We start from the raw sequence: 19915 nt of genomic DNA, 5'->3' as shown, positions 1-19915 counted from the left end.
TGCAAATCATCATGCTCATCATTATCATCCACATCATCATGCTTATCATTGTCATTCAATTCATCATGCTTCTCATAATCATGCAAATCCTCTGTGTCATGCTTTGGAGAAGAAGAGACTGAGAGAGTCTCCTTTCCCCAAATCTCTTGCATCTGTGCCTGAACTTGAGAAAAGAGTCGCCAAAACTCTTGCTCACGCTCTATGGCTGCCTTTCTTGCTGCCTTTCTTTCTGCTTTGCTTTCTGCGTGTCTGCGATCCATTTCTGCTTTTCTTTCTTTGCATTCACGATCAAATTCTGCCATTCTTTCTGCATTTCTTGCATCGCGTTCTAACTTCCTTTCCATAAACATCTGGTCCAACTCCTCCATAGGAGTTAGTGCAATCCTTGACGTAGATGGGGAAGGGGGAGGGTCGGAAAAACCTCCTGGTGGGGAAAATTCTTCTTCGCCTCTCTCATGCTCATCACCTCCAAGCGAAGTATCCATTCCGCTTCGAGTGATGACCATTCTGAAGTCGTGGGTTCTTGTGGTCTTGGGTTCTTAAGTTTACGAGGAACTTGGGTTCTTGGGGGTTCTTGGGGTTCTTGCGGGTCTTGAGGTTCTTGAGGGTCTTGAGGTTCTTGAGGGTTTTCTTTCGCTTGTAATCTGTGTTCGAGAAGGATCTTCACTTCACCTGAGTTCTGCTCTTTTCCGCGGGCGCACCCCTTGGCGGCTTTGCGCTCACACCAAGGTTTCTTTTTCCCACCTCACGTCGATTGGCCGACCGCTAAGTACACGGTCCACTCTCAATGAGTGAAAAGACACACAAGGGGAGCCTGGACAAGCCCTTCTTTCCTGGGATTCTTGTCACTCTTCAAAAACATGATTAGGAATCGACACGCCCAAGCGAACACGGGTTCGTGCGACCGCAACAAGCCAAAAAAATCCTTGTGATTCTTGTGGTTCTTTCCTTGAGTGATACAGAACACTACCAAAGCTCTGATACCAATGTAAGGTGTAGCAGAATGAATGTTTGAACTTTGCTCAAGATGAGTGCTTCGAACTGTGCTCAAGGTTCCTTTTGTTCTTATGGAAGGGAGAGCCTTCCGTTCCTTTAGTGAGAGAGTGCGTGAAAGTTTATGAGACTGAGAGATAGAGAGTAGCAATCACACTGGACCTCTAAGGTCATCTGCTCGTGAAGAGACATCTACGGAGAGATGTCGAGAAATTTCACGTTATAATCTGCTAGGGTTTCCATGGCAAGCATTTCAGGATACCACACTCTGCCAGAAGTTGCACTCTGAAGGAAGATGTCAGAAACCATATAACTTCGGGCAAAATTTTTCTCTTGAAAGCTTGCCAAGTACTTGGAGTATGTTGCTTGGTAGCTATCAACATTTGCATGGTACTGTCTCTGAGAAAAACAGCAACTTGAAACAAATCTTGGATCCTTCTCTTGCAAGTGACCTTAACGGCTTATGCCCTGTAAGACATGAGCGGTGAAGACGGGAGCGCGCCCGATGCGAGATGAAGTAAGGGTGGGAGTGGCTAATAATTCCGGGGTCGGAGCATGAAGCCAAAATTTCCAGTGAACTTTTGGAAGTGCAATCTTGCTCTGTCTGCTCCTTGGTAGGACCGGTATGCTTTCAGAAAAGCACACTCCTGAAGCTCTGATACCACTGTCACAAGACGGGCACCATGTGCCAATAGAAAAGAACAGACTGAACAACCTTAAGCACTTCAAATAACAACTTAACTGAGAGAGAGAGAGACAACGCGCGACACGGAGTGGCGGAATTCCACCCCAAAGAGTATTGGCCCCAAACCTTGGCGCCTCTTTCGGTATTTCTTTATATTGCATCAACACAGTACAAGCCGGTACTTCAGACTCTGCACCTTCTCCAGGAAGCATGCCAGAAAATGAGCCCTAGCCTCATATTTAAAGGCCCTTGGCCTAAAAAGCAGTTCAATCTGCCACGTCATCATGCCAGCGCAATTTTTGGAAATCTACCACGTCATCAATTTTTGTGTGTGTGCGGGTCCTGCTTTATTTTAATCCTTTTATGTCACTTGGGGCCCCATCGGACGGGGTCCCCATAAGTTGGTAGGACTTCTTCTTCTGTTACTTGTTCTTCTTAGGGTTTAGGCTCCTCGGCCGGCATTTGCAAGTTGGCTCCATTCTTTAGGCTTTGACACATCAGCAGTTTGTGACAGCACCCGCGTGAAAAGTCCAAGAAGCCAGCACTTAAGTTTTGTTTAAAATCAAGCTTATCATACGCTGCATAAATGCTATCCAAGGTGCCACGTGGCATTAGATATGCCATGGCATACTTATGCATATTATAATGCGCATCATTAGAACACGTCGTTTGCTGTTGAAGGGTGCATCAACTTGAAGCAGTGGGGCACGGCACCACCCAAGGGCATCAATTGCAAAGAGTTATGTGGAGGCACAGGAAGGGGCAAGGCAGCCAATGAAGAGCCACTATGGAGAGGTACCATCCGACTATAAAGAGGCACGACCCGACGGAAAGGTGCCGATGAAGCAACCTGCGAAGAGGCACCTGGAGGAGGCATGGACGACTACCAAGAGGCACAACCAAATGAAGGGATGCCGATGAAGAGGTGCATCGCGAGGCTTCCATCAAGAAATTTCCGCACGCACATTGGGTATGCCATCCATCCGTACATATTCTGTAGTCAGTATGTAAATGGTAGAGTTTAGGAATACCTCACATAAAATCTGACAGCTGCCATACAACTCTGGAAAGAAGGTAAAGTGTAGCAGCGAGGGTGAGAGACCCACAACCTTTGGGTCCCGGGAAAAAATTTGATATGATACCACTGTAAGGATTCTAATTACTAATCCTTAATTAAGTACCATGACCATAGATCAAAAGGCATGACTCTAGCCCAATAGTCGTGTCCCTCTGTTGTAGAGTCGTGACCCTTCGGCGTAAAGGTGAAGCCATTCGTGACCCTTCGGCGTAAAGGTGAAGCCATTCGAACAAGTGCGACTCTTGGGCGAAGGGACACATCCTTTGGAGAATCGGGGTCTCAGATCTGGTGCATCTTCATATCTGCAAAAGAATCAAGTGAAGAAGGTAATACAAGACAAAGAATACATCACAATCGTGAAAGTTGGACCCCATCCGGTGTCAATCTTCCACCATCATTCAAGCTAAAGAAATCACTAACACAAGGAAAGAAAGAAAAGGATTTGTGGAAGTGTGAAACCTAGATCTTCCGTTGCACCTGACATCAGGATTGACTGGAGTTCCCAACCTTTGGGGAGTGAGACCGAGAGATTCTGAGGTGTCCAGCGAGATGAAGTTGTCTATCGAGCCTGGATCAAACAGAATCAGGACTCTTTGCCCATTTAAATTGCCCCACCCCTTTAGTAACTGTCTTTTTCCTTTCTCCTTACTAGTGTTAACTTGCGCGTTGATTATTAAATTTGACACAGGAGACGGAGAGTCTTTCTTTAGATGTGGGAAAGATGTGGGCAATCTAGTTTCTTGTGGCCTTTCTCACCACAAAAGAAACATTTGCCCTCTTCCATATGTAGGTCTTCAACTAAGAGGAAGTCAAGTACTTGCTTCGCTTACCCCTCTCTAGCTACTTTCCTTAGCCTTTGGGCTCCTCTGAAGGTCGCTTTCGAGAGGAAGTTTCTGTCTCAGTAGAGGGAGCCTTTTGTTTTGCCTAAAAAGTACTAAAATCCTACTTGCAAGGAGTTCCTTTCGAATGAAGATTTTCAGCAATTAGAGCAGATTGCATCATAATGTGGAGAGTGTTTCGTGGGTAAAACTTCATACTTTTCTGAAGTGTCCCCTGGGGCCTGGAGTCCAACCTCAAACTTCCGCATCTTCTCTTCATGAAAGACTTTCATAAAGGGAGTGGCCTTGAGAAGGATCTCCCCCAAAACTTGTCGATGTAGTCGAAAGCAGCTTCATGCTCTTTTTAGGAGAGCCAATCCCATTCTTTCTTTACATCTGTGTCAAAGTCAGGAGGGAGGAATTGAGCATAGAAGTGCTTTTCGAACTCCTCCCAGTCTTTGGGTTTGCGTCCTTCCAGAGTTGTAGTAAGCCATCAATTGCTAGCTCTATCCTTAAGATACATGCTAACATGGCGCAATTTGGATCGTTCTAAGAAGTTGCCTTCTGCAAAGGCCACTTCGAACTGACGGATAAAAGCTAGAGCCTTATTGACAACCCTTCTTCCTTTGTAGTTTTCAAATTTGGCGTCCTTACCTCTAGCTTTGAATGTCTTCTTCTTGTGGTGTCACAACCGCTTCTTGGAGATAGCTTTGGAATCTTCTGCACGGGGATTTGGCGTCGACCCTTCCTTCGACCCAGGTCTTGTTCTTTTCCTTCCCTTGGTTGCTCTACGACCTCTTCTACATCTAGTTGCAACTCTTTGTCAAGGACTATGTTGTCCAAGTTCTTCATAAAGGAGTGAGTAATTTGGAGAGTAATCGGCCGGAGGAAGAAAGATCTTCTTCATGCAGACGGAAAGTTCCCACTCCACGCTCCCTCTGGGGCTGTGTTGGAGCCCCAGTCTGTCGTATATCCTGAGTCGGCTCTGGGAATTCTGAGGTGGCTCCACCATCTTTGCTTTCCCTTTTTCAAGGTTCTTAAGCACTTGTTGCACTTCTGGCTAAGGAAGAGCTGCTTGTAGTTTTGCAATCTGCTTCATGAGGCGCTCAAGCTATTCTAGTTGTACTGCCATGACAGGTATGTTTCTGCCAAGAATTATTTCCTTAGGAAAGGAATAGAGAGGACCTTACTCCGATACCACTCTCACAGAAACGGAAGCGTGCTTTTAAATACTTTAGTGTTAATTCAACTATTTCACGTAGGATTTCACACGAAATATTACTGAGAAAACAATATTGATACCACTCTCACAGAAACGGAAGCGTGCTTTTAAATACTATAGTGTTAATTCAACTATTTCACGTAGGATTTCGCACGAAATATTACTGAGAAAACAATATTGATACCACTCTCACAGAAACGGAAGCGTGCTTTTAAATACTATAGTGTTAATTCAACTATTTCACGTAGGATTTCGCACGAAATATTATTGAGAAAACAATGCGGAAAGAGAACATGGTACTATAGACCAGAAGTTGGACGTACCTTGGCTGAAATTGACGAGTCGAAGTCGAAAGAGTGCTAAAAAACTGAGTGGACGGCCGATACTACGCTTGTCTGCGTGCGGCTATTCCTTGCAAGGATGTGCACCAGTTTCTTTGGCTGTCCGTTAACTTTGCATAGGTTCTGCACGGCCCTCACAGGAGCTTTGAGCAAGAAATCGCAGGGGGGGGGGGGGACTGGGGAGTGGGGGCTGAACTGGGAACTGAGAGAGAAATCTCTGTGTGTGTAATCTGCCGCAAAGGCTTGCAAATTGGAAGCGCTACATCTTTTATAGCATAGCGTAGAATTTTCCATGCCAGATGGCGCTTCGGGGGGGGGAGAGAGAGAGAGAGAGAGAGAGAGAGAGAGAGAGAGAGAGAGAGAGAAGCTTCACAAAGTTGCCCACACTGCCCTCTTTCTAAATCTCACGCTAGTTGCTAATTTGTTTGAGCCTTATTTTAATATTATTAAATTTGACTGCTTTCATACTGAACAGGCCACTCGTTCTTTAAGCTTTTTAAACCTTAGACTTAAAAAATAAGTGTTTGGACAGGAGTTTCTACCCATTCTGCAACAAGTTTGCCCTGCTGTTTTCCATGCTCCTCCCAGCTCAATCTACCAGCTCTCGCCGAAACGTATTTACATTGTCCCCAACTGATCACTTTCTTGGGCGGCCACAATGAAAATATTAAATCGCAACTTTTCTAAGCGAATTGGGGACACCATCTTATTCATGTGCTTGTTATGAGCTATTCTGCACTATGTCCAACTATTGTTCTACTTATCATACTATCCAGACACGGATAAATTTCCAGATGGCATAATGCACCCAAAATTTTACCCGTTCATTTAAATTATTAATCAGTACCAATAAATTCATAAATCTATTTTGTGTGCACAAAAATCATTTTCATTTATCTTCAGCCGTAGCTAAAAATAATACAGTCTTGCACGATAAGTGCTTTGTTCCATCCTTTTAGGAGTTCCAGTAGAGTGTAAGTCCTCAACAATGATTGTTGACTCCATCATCCTCTGAAGGGTATCATGGGGATACACCTTAATGCTCTTTCAAAGCTGTGGTTGTAGGCATGCTTCAAAATTTCGCAGCATAAAAGGTGTGACTTCCAAAAAAACCGACCGATACTTGTCAAATTCCATATGATCAATTCCATATGATCAAAAAGACTAAAGTATGATCATTTGGAGCCTAGAAACGGTAGAAAGGCACTCAAGGATGGTGGACGTCTCAAGTGTGATACTTAAGAAAAGCATTATCTTTTATTTGACAGTTTTGACACCCCCTTTTTGGGAGACAACTTTACAAAAGTTTCCGAGGTTCGCAAAGCGACCTTTCCTCTCAAAGGGAATACACGAATGTGGTGGCCAATGCTTTAACAACACACAAAAGTACGTGGTAAATGAGTAAAGTTCAAAAGATTATTTTTATCTCTTTGGTTAACACCCCAATAAGAGGCAGTTGTTCTTACTGCTTGGAACCATCTTCGAATAACGGAAGAATATACTCTTGCGACTAGGATCAGAGATTATCTTTTGAGATTTACTGTGATGGTTGTGGAAGCAATCAAGGTGCGATCTTCATGCAAGAGCACCATGTCATAGCTTATGAGAATCAAACATTTTCAAACTGCCACAAGACGGGCACCACGTGCAAATAGAAAAGAACAGATTGAACAGACTTTTAGCACTTCAATAACAACTAAAACTAAAAGAGAGAGATCACACGCGACACGGAGTGGCGGAATTCCACCCCAAAGAGTATTGGCCCCAAACCTTGGCGTTCCTTTCGGTATTTCTTTATATCACTTGAACTCAGTACAATGTCGGTACTCGCGCTCTGCACCTTCTCACTGAAGCGTGCCACACTGAGCCCTCTGCACTTATTTAAAGGCCCTTGGCCTTGAAAAGCAGTTAACATGAAAAGCTTGAAACTCAAAAGCAACTGGCCCAAAAGTTGGCGCTGAAAATCAACCAACATAAATCACCACGTCAGCAATTCAACAAAATCTGGGCGTCCATACCACTTATTGCCACGTCATCAGCTGAATACGCAAGTCCTCCTATGTGTGTGTGGGTTGTGCTTTATTTATTCTCTTTAGGTCACTTGGGCGCCATCGGACAAGGTCCCATAAGTTGGCGAGAACTTCTTTAAAAATAGACCGACTCGGCGAGAATCTGTAAGTTGGTGAGAACTTCAACTTCTTTTGTTGCTTCTAGGGTTTAGGCCCCTCAGCGGGGATCTGCAAGTCGGCTCCGTTCTTCATTGGCTTGACAGCGATTTGTGACATCCCCCCTTCTTGAAAGAAAGTAATCGTCCGCGATTACAACATATCTGCAAAACAACTCAAGTTAGCTCAAAAGTTTCCGAGGGACAATCAGTTTGCTCGTTTTTTTGTTAAGGAGTTGGCTTCTCCTCTCAGTTCTTTTGTTAAAGAGTTGGCTTCTCCTTTCGTCCAAATCGGAACTCTTGATATTCCGGCATAGTAAAATTAGCCATCACACCCAGACCGCACTGATCTTCCACGGGTGTCTTGATGCACTAAAATTACATACCCAGGCAATCTCATCCAATTAGGAATATTCACTGGTTGGCACATCACAATGCAACACAAATGCTCACATATGCATGTTACAAGACATAGAAACATAAATCGCCAATGAACACTCTCCCACGCATAACCTAACAAGGTCCGGGCCACGAGAGTCGCATCATTGTGGTCATGCCAAGGCATGCCCAAGAGAACGTCGCAATTGCCCAACTTTATAATGTGGAAATCGGCTTTTCCATGATAATCTTGGATAGTCACTGAAAGAGCACCAATGAGCGGTACCACTTTCTAAGTTTGCCCCGTGGCTAGCTCGGCTTCAATTTCTCCACCCTCTCTATCATAATCAAAGAGCATCTACTCCAAGAATTCTGGATGGATGAAGTTCTTTGTGGCTCCGAGGTCAAAGAAAATAAGGGCTTTAAAGCCATTGACTTTGCTACATGCTCGGCACAATTCATTTGTACTCTCAAGGCATATGCCATAGATATCAGGGATATAACAGACTTGGACACTCCCAATCGAGAATCTACCGCGACACCACGAGAATTCACTTCCAACAGTTCACAGTTCACAATTGATTCGACACTGGCCCGGCGGAGTTCCGTGCCTAAAGATATTGGCCCCAAAGACTGGCGCCCCTTTCGGTATTTCTTTTTGTATTAATCTACAACTCAAAGTACAAGCGAGTGGTCGGGACTCACTCTCAGACTCTGCGTCTAGATGCTCTCAGAAGTGAGAGCCCAAACCACTATTAAATAGGTTACAAGGGATGCCAAAAGCAGAGCCCCAAAAGCTGTCCCAAAAGCTTCAAAATCAAAAGCTTCACTCCTCAGCCCTCAGTGTTTTCAGCATAGCTTCGTCACAGCTGCAGTCCTTGCCGCATTACCACCAGTGTTTTCAGATTTCAACCATCTTCATCTTCAGCATTTTCAGTTTTCAGCCATCGGCACTCCCGGCGATAGCAGATCAGCCCACAGCCTCGTCTTCATCATCGTCGTCATCGTCGTACCAAGCATCTCCAGTAGCACCACCTCAACAGCACCACCGCAGTACAAGTACCCCTTGTCGTCGACGCAGTACCCCAACATCTAACACCCCTTGCATTTTGGCTTGGCTGTTGCCTAGCTCAACATAGGGATCATCAAGACCTCCGTGTCCTTAGCACCTAAGTACCTTCAATACCCAACAGTACCCGCAGTAGCAAGTACCAAGAACCCACAGTACCAAGCACCAAGCACTGCAGTACCTCATCAGTACCCAGCATCAGTAGCATCAAGCACCCATTAGCATCTCAGTATCTGAGCATCTCAGCATTAGCATCATAGTATCAGCATTTTGTGCAAGAAATAAAGCAAGTACTTGCTCTGGCAAGGGGGCCCTTGAGGGTGGTTGGGACCCAACATGCCTTGTCGTCTCTTCTCTCTCTCTCTCTCTTGTCTCTCTCTTTCATTCAGTTAGTTCATTTTTCTTTTCAAGTGAAGTAAAGTAACCTTGTGTTTGTGTGGAGTACTAGATCCGAGCTAAATCCTTAAACACTTCCGCTGCATCTGACATCCCTATACATGAGTACTAACTCATATTCACCGCATCACTACCAAGGCGGATTTGTTAGCACATTATGGTTGTGAGGTGTGTGCACACACTTAGGACAGTCCGTGAGGGGTTTTTCCCCCTTGGCTTGTATAAATGCCCATCACTCTAGGGCAAGCCTTATCTTTGTATTGGCACACTCAATAATACTACTTCTTGTGTTGTGTGTGCTTGAGCTTCTCCTTCATCTTCTCCATCTTCACATACAATCCTACAACCATATTTCTAGCAGATCCAATATCTAGAACCGGTTACCGCATTGACTTAAAGAGTGTGCTATCATCAAATCAAAGCGGTCCGCCACAATGTTCACAAAACAACAACTCAACCTAGGAAATGTGTTGAAGCAAAATCAAGATAGCAACCTTATAATCAATGGTAAGTAAAAAGTGAGTTCTTCATCCATATAATTAACTATTCGGGACACATAATTTCAAAGCAAGGTATCTTCACATGGATAAAGTTTCAATGATTAAAGAATGGCCACATCTTCATGATGTACATGAGGTATGATCTTTTCTTGGCTTATGCTCTTACTACCATTACTTTTTTAAGCACTGTGCACAAATTAATTCTCCTCTACACGACTTAGCGAGAGGAAAAGTACATTCCAATGGACCAAGGTAGAAAAATCAACCTTCATTGAGCTGAAAATAGCTCTTAATTCTGACATGCACTCATAATTCCAAATCTACTCAAACCCTTTGTTACGACATTATGAGAAAGAATTGTTGGTTGTGGTTCAATCACTAAAGTTTCCGCCATGTATGAAAGCAATTGACTATTTTGAGCGAGACTACTTTTGGGGGCTCTAGTTTTTTATAGCAGTTGTTTTTCGTCCGCGTGCCTTTAAATATGGGCCTTGAGGAATTTCTTGGCATTCACTTGCATTGTATCTCTGAGAACAATCAATAAACAAGTAACGCAAGGGGCACCTAGCTTAGGGACCACCACCTCTGAGTAAAGAACTACACTCCACTATGTCTCTTGTCCATAGTTCTTTTCCAATTTCAGAACTTGCTGTTTCAATTCAGTCATGGTGTGCTATCTGTTTTACTACCTTGCCAGTGACTCGTGCTCTATATGACCAAAGGCCAGACCAAATGGCACATTTCCACCAAAGCACGATATTTGCATCACGATCTACAATGACCAGAAAGAAGAGCATCTGCAAAAGATCAATGTGGTCATTGTAGATTGTGATGGTCCGGCTGGGTTGATGCCCTCTCTTCCTTGCTGAAGTTATTTGTCCTGGCCTATTTTGATTTGTTTCGTGAAGTCAAGAGAACAATGTTGTTCTCTAAGTGGTCAGGCTGTGGCTTGCCCTGTCCAGAAACAATTGTGGCTTGCCCTATCCAGAAACAAGAGCATCTGCAATAGATCAATGTGGACAGGGCAAGCAATGTCGTTCTCTGAGTGGTCCGGCTGTGGCTTGCCCTGTCCAGAAACAAGAGCATCTGCAATAGATCAATGTGGACAGGGCAAGCCTCAGCCAGAACACTCAAAGAACAACATTGTTCTCTTGACTTCACGAAACAAATCAAAATAGACCAGGACAAAGAACTTCGTAAGGAAGAGAGGGCATCCACCCATCCACCACACCTTCAAGGACACACGCAACCCAACTGCCCAACAATCATGAGAAAAAAAGAAAGAAACGAAACAAGCACAAACAGCCATACACATCCCCACACCACCACCCGGGACCACCACGCCTATAGGCAGCAACAAACACAGCACGCACATACTGACATTTGAAACACAAAGAGGGCAGATAGCAACACTCTCTCTCTCTCTCTCTCTCTCTCTCTCTCTCTCTCTCTCTCTCTCTCTCTCTCTCTCTCTCTCTCTCTCTCTCTCTCTCTCTCATACTGACATTTGAAACACAAAGAGGGCAGATAGCAACTCTCTCTCTCTCTCTCTCTCTCTCTCTCTCTCTCTCTCTCTCTCTCTCTCTCTCTCTCTCTCTCTCTCTCTCTCTCTCTCTCAAGGGTGAAAGGAAAACCTGGGGGTTCTGAACGTTCTCATGCTTGCGGAACTCAGAAGCTATCTTGGAGCGCAGTTCAGCACGGGAAATGGTCTCGTCGAGAATGTACACGTGTATGATGGTGGGCAGGGCCCTGCAGCAATCCTTGAAAAAAGACATGACTTTCCGCTTGGCGTCATCCAGGGATCGCGATACATCAGCTGTTGTAGCCATGCCCCTCTTTGCCATTCTGCACGCCATTCTCCTACAACTAATGATCAATAGAGAAAGCTTGCAACATAATTCATTCAACAAGTGGAGAGGGGCTTTTTGCAAGAGATGGTCTATGTTATAAAAGCTGGCAAGTTATAAACAATTGAGACGCCATTTCCAGCCATGCATTAATTGCACTAAATAAAGGAGACACATCAACATGCAATCCCAAAGGGAATACCGCAGAAGCGTAGCTCAGTTGGTGAAGCCTTCAAGATGTAACCCCAAGGTTGAGGGTTCGAGGCTCACAGGCTGCGTTCTCTTGGGTGTATCCTCCTCGCCATTGGGGAGATTGCTCCCTTCAAATAACCCAACAAGATAGAATACCACCTTTAAACAACATTCATGGAATGTCCATAGTACTACTCATCTAATATGAGGTTAATCTCTACAAGAATTTAACTTACAAAACGTTTGGGGATGTAGAATTTTTGTTATGAGGATTTTCAATAAAAATGTGGCCTTATGTTAAAGGAGGTAACACTTCTTTCATAGGCACAAACAGAAATGGAATCGATAACTACACGTTGAAGCAAGCAACAATAGCACACTAGCTATGTCACTGATAATTAAAAACACCCAGTTGAATGGGCATCTAAAGGTTGCAAAGAAATGTGTAGCTAGAATACAAAATTTATTATGTTTCTACCAGCTTATTCAACATGGAAGCGAATCATACGAAAAAAAAGCATAAAAATTGGATGACGAAGCTGATCTGCGTGAGGCATAATAATGTCGATGAAGAGGGAGCAATGGCAAATTTGCGACCTCCTCGTTTTCCTCTTCCTTAAGCGTGCCTCCTTACTTGCTCCCTTGCCTCCTCCCCCCTTGGCAATGCCCCATTTCCTCTGCACTCACATCGTAAGCTATTGAGATCTCTCTCTCTCTCTCTCTCTCTCTCTCTCTCTCTCTCTCTCTCTCTCTCTCTCTCTCTCTCTCTCTCTCTCTCTCTCTCTCTCTCTCTCTCTCTCTCTCTCTCTCTCTCTCTCTCTCTCTCTCTCTCTCTCTCTCTCACACACACACACACACACACACACGCGCGCGCGCGCATTCACATGCACAGTACGTAAGCTTGTCAGATTACTATGTCCTTGTCTCTCCCTTTCTAGCCCATTTCCTTGAGCATGGCATGCTTGCATGCTTCTTCTTATTTCTCCAACACTCAAGACTATATTTTTCCACAAATTTAGCATTCAAGGTGTATCATCAAGCAAAGCTCACAAGGCCACAACAATGATTTGAACATGGGTGTTGCTACCGGAGCTCAACATCCCCATTGTCATCGTCTACAAGTAATTTATGGTGTGAAAGGGGTAGCACTATCGACCAAGAGACTATATTGTCAGTCTAGAGCTTTACTTGCAAGGATTTTTTAGCAGGCTAGGTGTTAAGGACTTGCCATACATCATCAAGGTGACAAAGGCAGGTGATCTTGTGTCACGGAGATGGCTAGAGCTGAAGAACAAGAGAGGATGTCTATGCAGTTGTGCACCTTCATGGTGAGAGCTTGCACGATGCAGTTGGTGGCAGAAGAAAGGTGATAAAGTTGTGCACTATAGTTTGTCGATGTGTGTGTGTTTGTGTGTGCGTGTGCGTGTGTGTGTGTGTGTGTGTGTGTGTGTGTGTGTGTGTGTGTGTGTGTGTGTGTGTGTGTGTGTGTGTGTGTGTGTGTGTGTGTGTGTGTGTGTGTGTGTGTGTGTGTGTGTGTGTGTGTGTGTGTGTGTGTGAGAGAGAGAGAGAGAGAGAGAGAGAGAATGCACTCACAGTATTGAGTGCTGCATAAATGCCTAGTCGTGGCAGAGAGAGAGAGAGAGAGAGCACTCACAATACTGAGGGCTTTGTAAATGCCTCGTCGTGGTCTCTAGAGAGTGAGCGAGATAATGTGTAGAGCATCAATTTTCTACCTACTATGATAAACTAAATGGTGGAGGTTTAAAGACATTCATCATATACGTACTCCTCCACCAATAGCAAATTCCTAAGATAAATAAGAATCCTAGGTCCCAAGATTACTCTCAGCCCTCCACTTCAAAAGCCCCACCCTAGCTAATGCCCTTTGGACATGCCAAAAAGCACCTACAACATATTTAGCACCATGCAATCAAGCAAAGATGCAAATAAATGTGGATAGACTGCATGTGTGTGCCCTAAAAGAGAAAGAAGCAAAAATATTTCTTGATGCACAAGTAGATTGATTTGTTATTGATATGCAAAATACTATATATAAATTAAACTTGACCACTGGAGGGTTGTATTGGGTCATAAGTCTCCAAGTACTAGCAAAAGTCTGATAAGAGTCTGGCAACACATCAAAAGCAATCTGTACAAGTAAACTGTTAGAAATAACTTCACTTGCAAAAATGAGTTGCTCATTGATACCAGTAAGAAAAGTGTCCATGTCATCTTCCTCTTGCATAATCTTCGAGTGCAACTCTTTACGCAGCAATACAATTGTTTCCTCATTGTGACTTGCATAGTATCCAAAGGTTGTTTTGTTGATTTTGTTAAGCAAATGTGAGGGGTAGTAGTGCACTTCACAAATAATGTAATCAATGCATGAGCCTACACATATCTTATATCCCAATGAGATTGCTTAGCTGTAGTAGGCAAAACGCCTCTAACAACAATAGATCTCCTAGAACCTGCCACGTCCTCAATAGAGCATGTATCCATAAAAGACGGACGCACATCAATGCCCTGCACAACATTTCAGATGCCCTTTGACACAAGAACATGGGTCATCATGTAAGCCCACATTGGTTAGTTATTGCCATCCAATTTTTCCTCAGCAACAAAAAATCTTGAACACATCTGTGTCATTGTCAATCATGGCAATTGACTGCACCTGATCTGAAAACTATCCGGAAAGAGGAAAAATGAAGTAGGACTAGACCATGCTATATATCACAACCCAAAGATGAATGTATGGGGCCTATTTTGAAGAAAATTGCATTGACAAAAGTTTTGCAAAAAAAGACAAAATTGCCTATGCAATACTGCTTGTAGTGGAAACAGAGGCCGAAACGAGCCCGAATGAAAAAGTGGAGCACACCAAGCTCTACAAGTTCTCCTGAAGTATTAGTCAATATGTTGATGCTCGTCAAAGCTCTCCAAAATCTAAGAATGTAAGCAGAGGGGTGCTAGCGATAATACCAAGAGGACGTGACCTACTCTAATACCAATTGTTGGAATCAGGGTTGCAGGGATGCACACACATTTTGGAGACAATCGTACCCTCAAATATGAAGTTGTAAATGGATATGGATAACCTAGATTCGTATAATTATGTAATTACTTCCAAAATGCCACTATCTTTTGCTACCCTAGGGCCTACAAGATTTTCAACATCTAGAAAGTTTTGAATGTCATGAAAAAACTTTTTGTGGACATTGCTTAAGACTCATGGGAGAATTTCTACATCATCCTCTGCATATTCTATTTAGTTTTGTATGATCGAAGGAAAAGATTTTATTATCTTAGATAATGATGAAATATTTATTGCTCTTTATGTCAAAACGAATCATTAAAAAAAAATTAATCATGAAGTTCTTCAAGGAAATTATCATACCATGAAACTCAATATGCTTTGGAAGAACTTAGCAGCATTGGTCATTGACCTCTCTTTAGGTGTGTGTATGGAGTTTTTCATGGAAGTGGACTTCAAAAGTCTTTCCTTTTTATGAAGGCCTTGAAGGTACGCAATGGAACCTCATTTTCTTTTGAAGGCATTGTGGAATCTCCCCCTTTCTCGATTCACTCGTGCAACACATCTATCCCTACATCTACTGCCACTCTTGCACTCAAGAGTTTCCTCAATCCACCCCAGCATCACTTGCAGCCCTCAACCCTGCTGGAGTTGACGCTTTTAAACATAGCCCATTTCTATGCTACCCCAAAGCAAGCCCTACCATCACACACACCAGCTACAGCCCAAAGCTACCCATTGAATAAACCGGTGCCCCACCACTTTGCCATATCATGCACCACCTCACCTAGTGGCACAAGCCAACCGGACTACCATTGCATAGTGCAATCATTTTTTGGTGTTCACCAACCTTGCTCGAAGCCCAAAACAGTGCACATTTTTTCTCCCTCTTGGTGCTATGATTACCTTCAAGACTCAACAACCCTCAGCCTTTTACTAGTCCATTCCCACCGGTCTCTTTACCTGCATTGCTTAGTCCACGTTTATGCAAAGATTGGAGGCTTTATTCTAAGCTTTGAACAACCTATACCAATTGAGCAGGCTCTAGAGCCGTTCTTATGCAGTTATAATAAATTATCACCAATGCTTGAAACATACTCCAATTCTCTCCAAAAGACGGACTAGACACTGCCATTGAACATTGAAAGACCTTCCCAACACACATGCGCACACACATGGTGAGCACCACATTTGACATCTGTTGATATTAGCCATGAAGGCTACATCCTCAACATTGTGGACCAATGACATCAATAAAAATGAACAACAAGAAGAAGAAGATTCAAACTACAACGAAGATGGAGAAAATTTGGGCATTTTTTATTTGTATGTCATGCCACCATCGGCATCTACTATGTATATGATCATTTTGAACACAACTTTGAGGGGAGAAGAAGCATACAAAAAGTCTTGATAACAATGACAAAGATATCTTGAAGTAGGCATTCTTTTTTGACCTCCGACGTTAGAGGAACCCTTTTGAAAGCACCGTTTTGACCTACCACCTAGTTGACAACTACTCTCTAAGGGATGTTTTTAATAATAATATAAAAGACCTCCCTTCTTTACTGCATACTAATTTAATTCTCTCATCCTCATCATGTGAACCTCTACCCTACTTCTTATTTATTAAACCCCCTTTGCATAAGAGTCGAGGTCACTTTGATAAGCCACTGCTTTTGAAGATCATGAAATTCAAATTTATCACCCTTCATGAGAGCTTAAGCATGTAGCATTTCCGACAAAGAAATGGGGTGGGAAGCCACAACATTTATTTTTCTCAAGCTGCAAAGCATCTTGCTCTCCTCAAATGAAGTGAGAGATCTATACACCATGGCCACTGACCACAAAAACCATAACCCACTGATTGACAACACATGGAAAACCCCATTAAAAATACCTGAAAATGTAGTCATAGAATCAATTGACTACAATTGGGCAAAAAAGTTGACATAACCTAACTGGGATACACCCAATGCAAATGCCCAGTCAGGAATCAAAAACTACAGTACATCATTTCAAGGATACAAGAACCAATTTGATTACTTTTATGAAGAAGCAATATGCAATGGTTCTTAAGAAGAACACATTCCCTATGATCTACCTTCCCCTCCTTATAATTATGAAATTAATTATGGACCGAGAGAACCACCTCACCTAGTGGCACAAGCCAACTGGACTACCACTGTGCAGTGGAATCATTTTTTAATGTTCACCAACCTTGCTCGAAGCCCAAAACAGTGCACATTTTTTCTCTCTCTTGCTGCTACAATTACCTTCAAGACTCAACAGCCCTCGGCCTATTACTAGTCCATTCCCACGGGCCTCTTTACCTACACTTGCATTGCTTAGTCCGTGAGAGCAGGCTCTAGAGCCGTTCTTATGCAGCTACAAGAGATTATCACCAATGCTTGAAACATGCTCCAATTCTCTCCAAAAGACGGACTAGACACTGCCATTGAACATGGTAAGACCTTCCCAACACACATGACCACACACATGGTGAGTGTCATATTAACTAATATCTAATTCTCCTAAATGATTTTCTCATGTTAAACTGATCATTTAATATGAAGAAGTACCAAGGGAGAAAAAGCTAGAATATTGGTTAAGCTGGAAGAGTGGTCACATTAGGGATCCAAAGGAGGGAAAATAGAGATCCAAAGGGAGGGCCATCTGCAAAAGAGCAATGTGCAACAATGGACTTCAAAGACCCTAAAGTTCAGCCCATTAAGACTTCCAAAATGCTAAGGTTGTAAAATTCAAAGGTTGTGTCCAATGGTCCAACCCTAGGTAAAATTGGATGCTTGTGGGAAGACTCAAAAGTCTTCCCACGTCCCTATCTTGATGGGGGCGAGCCCTTTTAATAGGGGATGAGAGAGAAACACACACACTCTTGCAAGCCCTTTACACAAAGGGAATAGGGGAAACATGTCAACTCCCTAGGCCAGTTACCCCCAAGATGCATTCAAATCCTATTGGATGGCCATAGAGGTGGACCAATGAGAATTAGGCTAGAGTACATTTAGTTTATTCATTAAAAAAAACTTGATAAAAGAACCAATAAAAATTAAGCTCTTTAGAAGACTATTGGACAGTCTCCCAAGGGGTCCAATGAGCATTTAGCAACCCAATGGCTTTTTGCCTAATTCCTATCGGCCAGAAGACAAAGGGGTCTAATGAGGGTTTAATTGCATTAATTAAATACCTAAAGCTCTCACAAAAGGGAAAGGGGGACACATGTCAAAAGGCTATCACTTAGCTTCTCAATTTTTATTGGCTAAGCCTTGCAGGGTCCGAACGGGTGCCAGCATGAGTAAACCTGCTACAGACGGAAGACGTAGCGTCCCTGCAGAATACCCCGAATAGCATGATGGAAACAACAAAACACCGCAAATACGCATACCTGACAAAGCCTGTGAGCATATAATCAAGTCGTACACGAATAGAGAGAGATAGAGAGCGGGAGAGAGCGAAAGAACACGTGCAGGCGCACCTCCTAGAGCTGAGTGCTACGCCGGCACGGCGAGAGAGAAGAGAAGAGAGGATAGAACAAGACACAAGCACTGGGTACAATCTCCCCCCGTGCAAGAGTGACCATTTCCCTCTTGCATGTATTTCATTTACAGATTTCTTAAATGGTCAAATTGAGTACAAACTGGCCGGCCGGTCATAAATGGCCAAAGCTCATAAAAGAGCACTTGAATAATAAAATGTACAATGTATATAATTTCATTTGCATAGGCCTAGCTCGGTCCCAGTCTTTTTTCACCTGTCAGCTGCAACAAATAATAAAATATCAATTCCATAACAAAACCCAAGAGGGGTCGACCAAGAGAGAGAGAGAGGGCTGATTTTGGCAAGGCATTATCACACACACACTCACACAATCTCATGTGTGAAGCAAGAAGACTCTCTCTCTCCTTCTCAAGCTTTAATGGAAAGATCATCATCTACTCCAAGCTTGTGAGAAGGGAGGCCTACACCAACAACTCTTGGCTTTGTGATGCAAATCCAACCAAGAGCCAAGCTTCAATGCATGCTCATCTCCTCTACCATGCTAATTACTAAGCTATGCAAAGCTTTTATGAGTGATTATGTGAGGAGATATACTTCTTTCTCGTAAGAATACTCCTTCTTCCTCTCAATCTACTCTCATACCCCGCTAGCTCTCACCATCTTTGAAGGTGTGTGAGGTCTTGGGTCTGAGACCAACAAGGAATTGATTTTGTGTTTTATAGTGTTTGATTAGTGCTTGAAGCTTCCATATTCATTGCACTAGCTAGATATTGAAGGAACACAAAGAGTTGTCTTGTAAAACGTCTCCCTTGATGGGGGAAACCTATAATACAAAGCCTTTTGGAGGGGGGACTGGCTCCATGTAAATCAGGTCCTTAACTGTTGTCAATAGCTTAATTTCTCTTTCTTTTGAAGTAATGTTCATGCCTATCTAACTAGGTGTTATGCTTTTTGTTGCTCTCTCCATCCAAGCACTCTTGCTAATGCTCATTAGGAATCTAATCTAATGAAATGCTCACTATGTTTATGCTATTTTCCGCTACACACAAGTTACTAGGCCATTAAATGTTTACATTGGTATCAGAGTACAAGGTTTCTCTTTTCTTGCTCAAGAAGAGAGGTCCTCAAGCTAGCTATAAATGGTTGGTATTATTAATTGCAATTGAGTAAGTAAAATAGGGATTTTTCAGCCTTGCAGTGTGCCTGCTTCGTGCAGATAACGGGGCATCACCATCGATAGCTATGGTCTTAATAGTGGAGTCCTACGGGGCTTGCCTACAACTTAACCACTATTGAGCTATTAGAAGCTTGACAGCAGCCGACATTGTTTTGGTGTTGAAAGACCCTCTCTTCTATTCCTTGCAATTAATGATATTCGAGCCACGGGTACATGAGCTTGAGTTCTTTTCTAAAGGGGTAAAGAGGAGTAGCAACTAGGGCTTGTAGTGCCAAAGTACACCTAAAAAAAGTTTACACCTAAAAGTTGTTAGAATGACTGACAATAGTAAAGAGAGTGAAATTAATGTTGATAGATTTGATTTTGCTAATGAGCAGGCTACTAATGATGCCCCTATGACTACCTTGTTTCTAGGCTTCAACAAGCCATGGGCAATCCATCCCTCCAAAGTGAAGTGCAACGGTAGCTTCGCGCTCATGGGATTCTCCAAACTCCCCACAAA

General features: G+C 43.2%; 1 protein-coding gene across 1 annotated transcript in view; it reads right to left on the bottom strand.

Annotated features, from left to right (window-relative positions):
- LOC147418867 (LYR family of Fe/S cluster biogenesis protein) overlaps positions 1 to 11556 on the bottom strand; it is a 58503-nt gene extending 46947 nt beyond the window's left edge. Inside the window, exon 1 of the mRNA XM_086505318.1 lies at positions 11279 to 11556. Within this exon, the coding sequence (XP_086361444.1) occupies positions 11279 to 11500 (222 nt within the window). The 5' untranslated portion in view covers positions 11501 to 11556. The remainder of the gene's footprint in view (positions 1 to 11278) is intronic.
- Positions 11557 to 19915: the final 8359 nt, after the last annotated feature.

Source organism: Adiantum capillus-veneris, chromosome 29, assembly GCF_014529385.1.
Source record: "Adiantum capillus-veneris isolate H3 chromosome 29, ASM1452938v2, whole genome shotgun sequence".
Lineage (NCBI taxonomy): Eukaryota > Viridiplantae > Streptophyta > Polypodiopsida > Polypodiales > Pteridaceae > Adiantum > Adiantum capillus-veneris.
The sequence above is the reverse complement of the archived record's forward strand: the minus strand, read 5'-3'. Positions and strand labels throughout refer to the sequence as shown.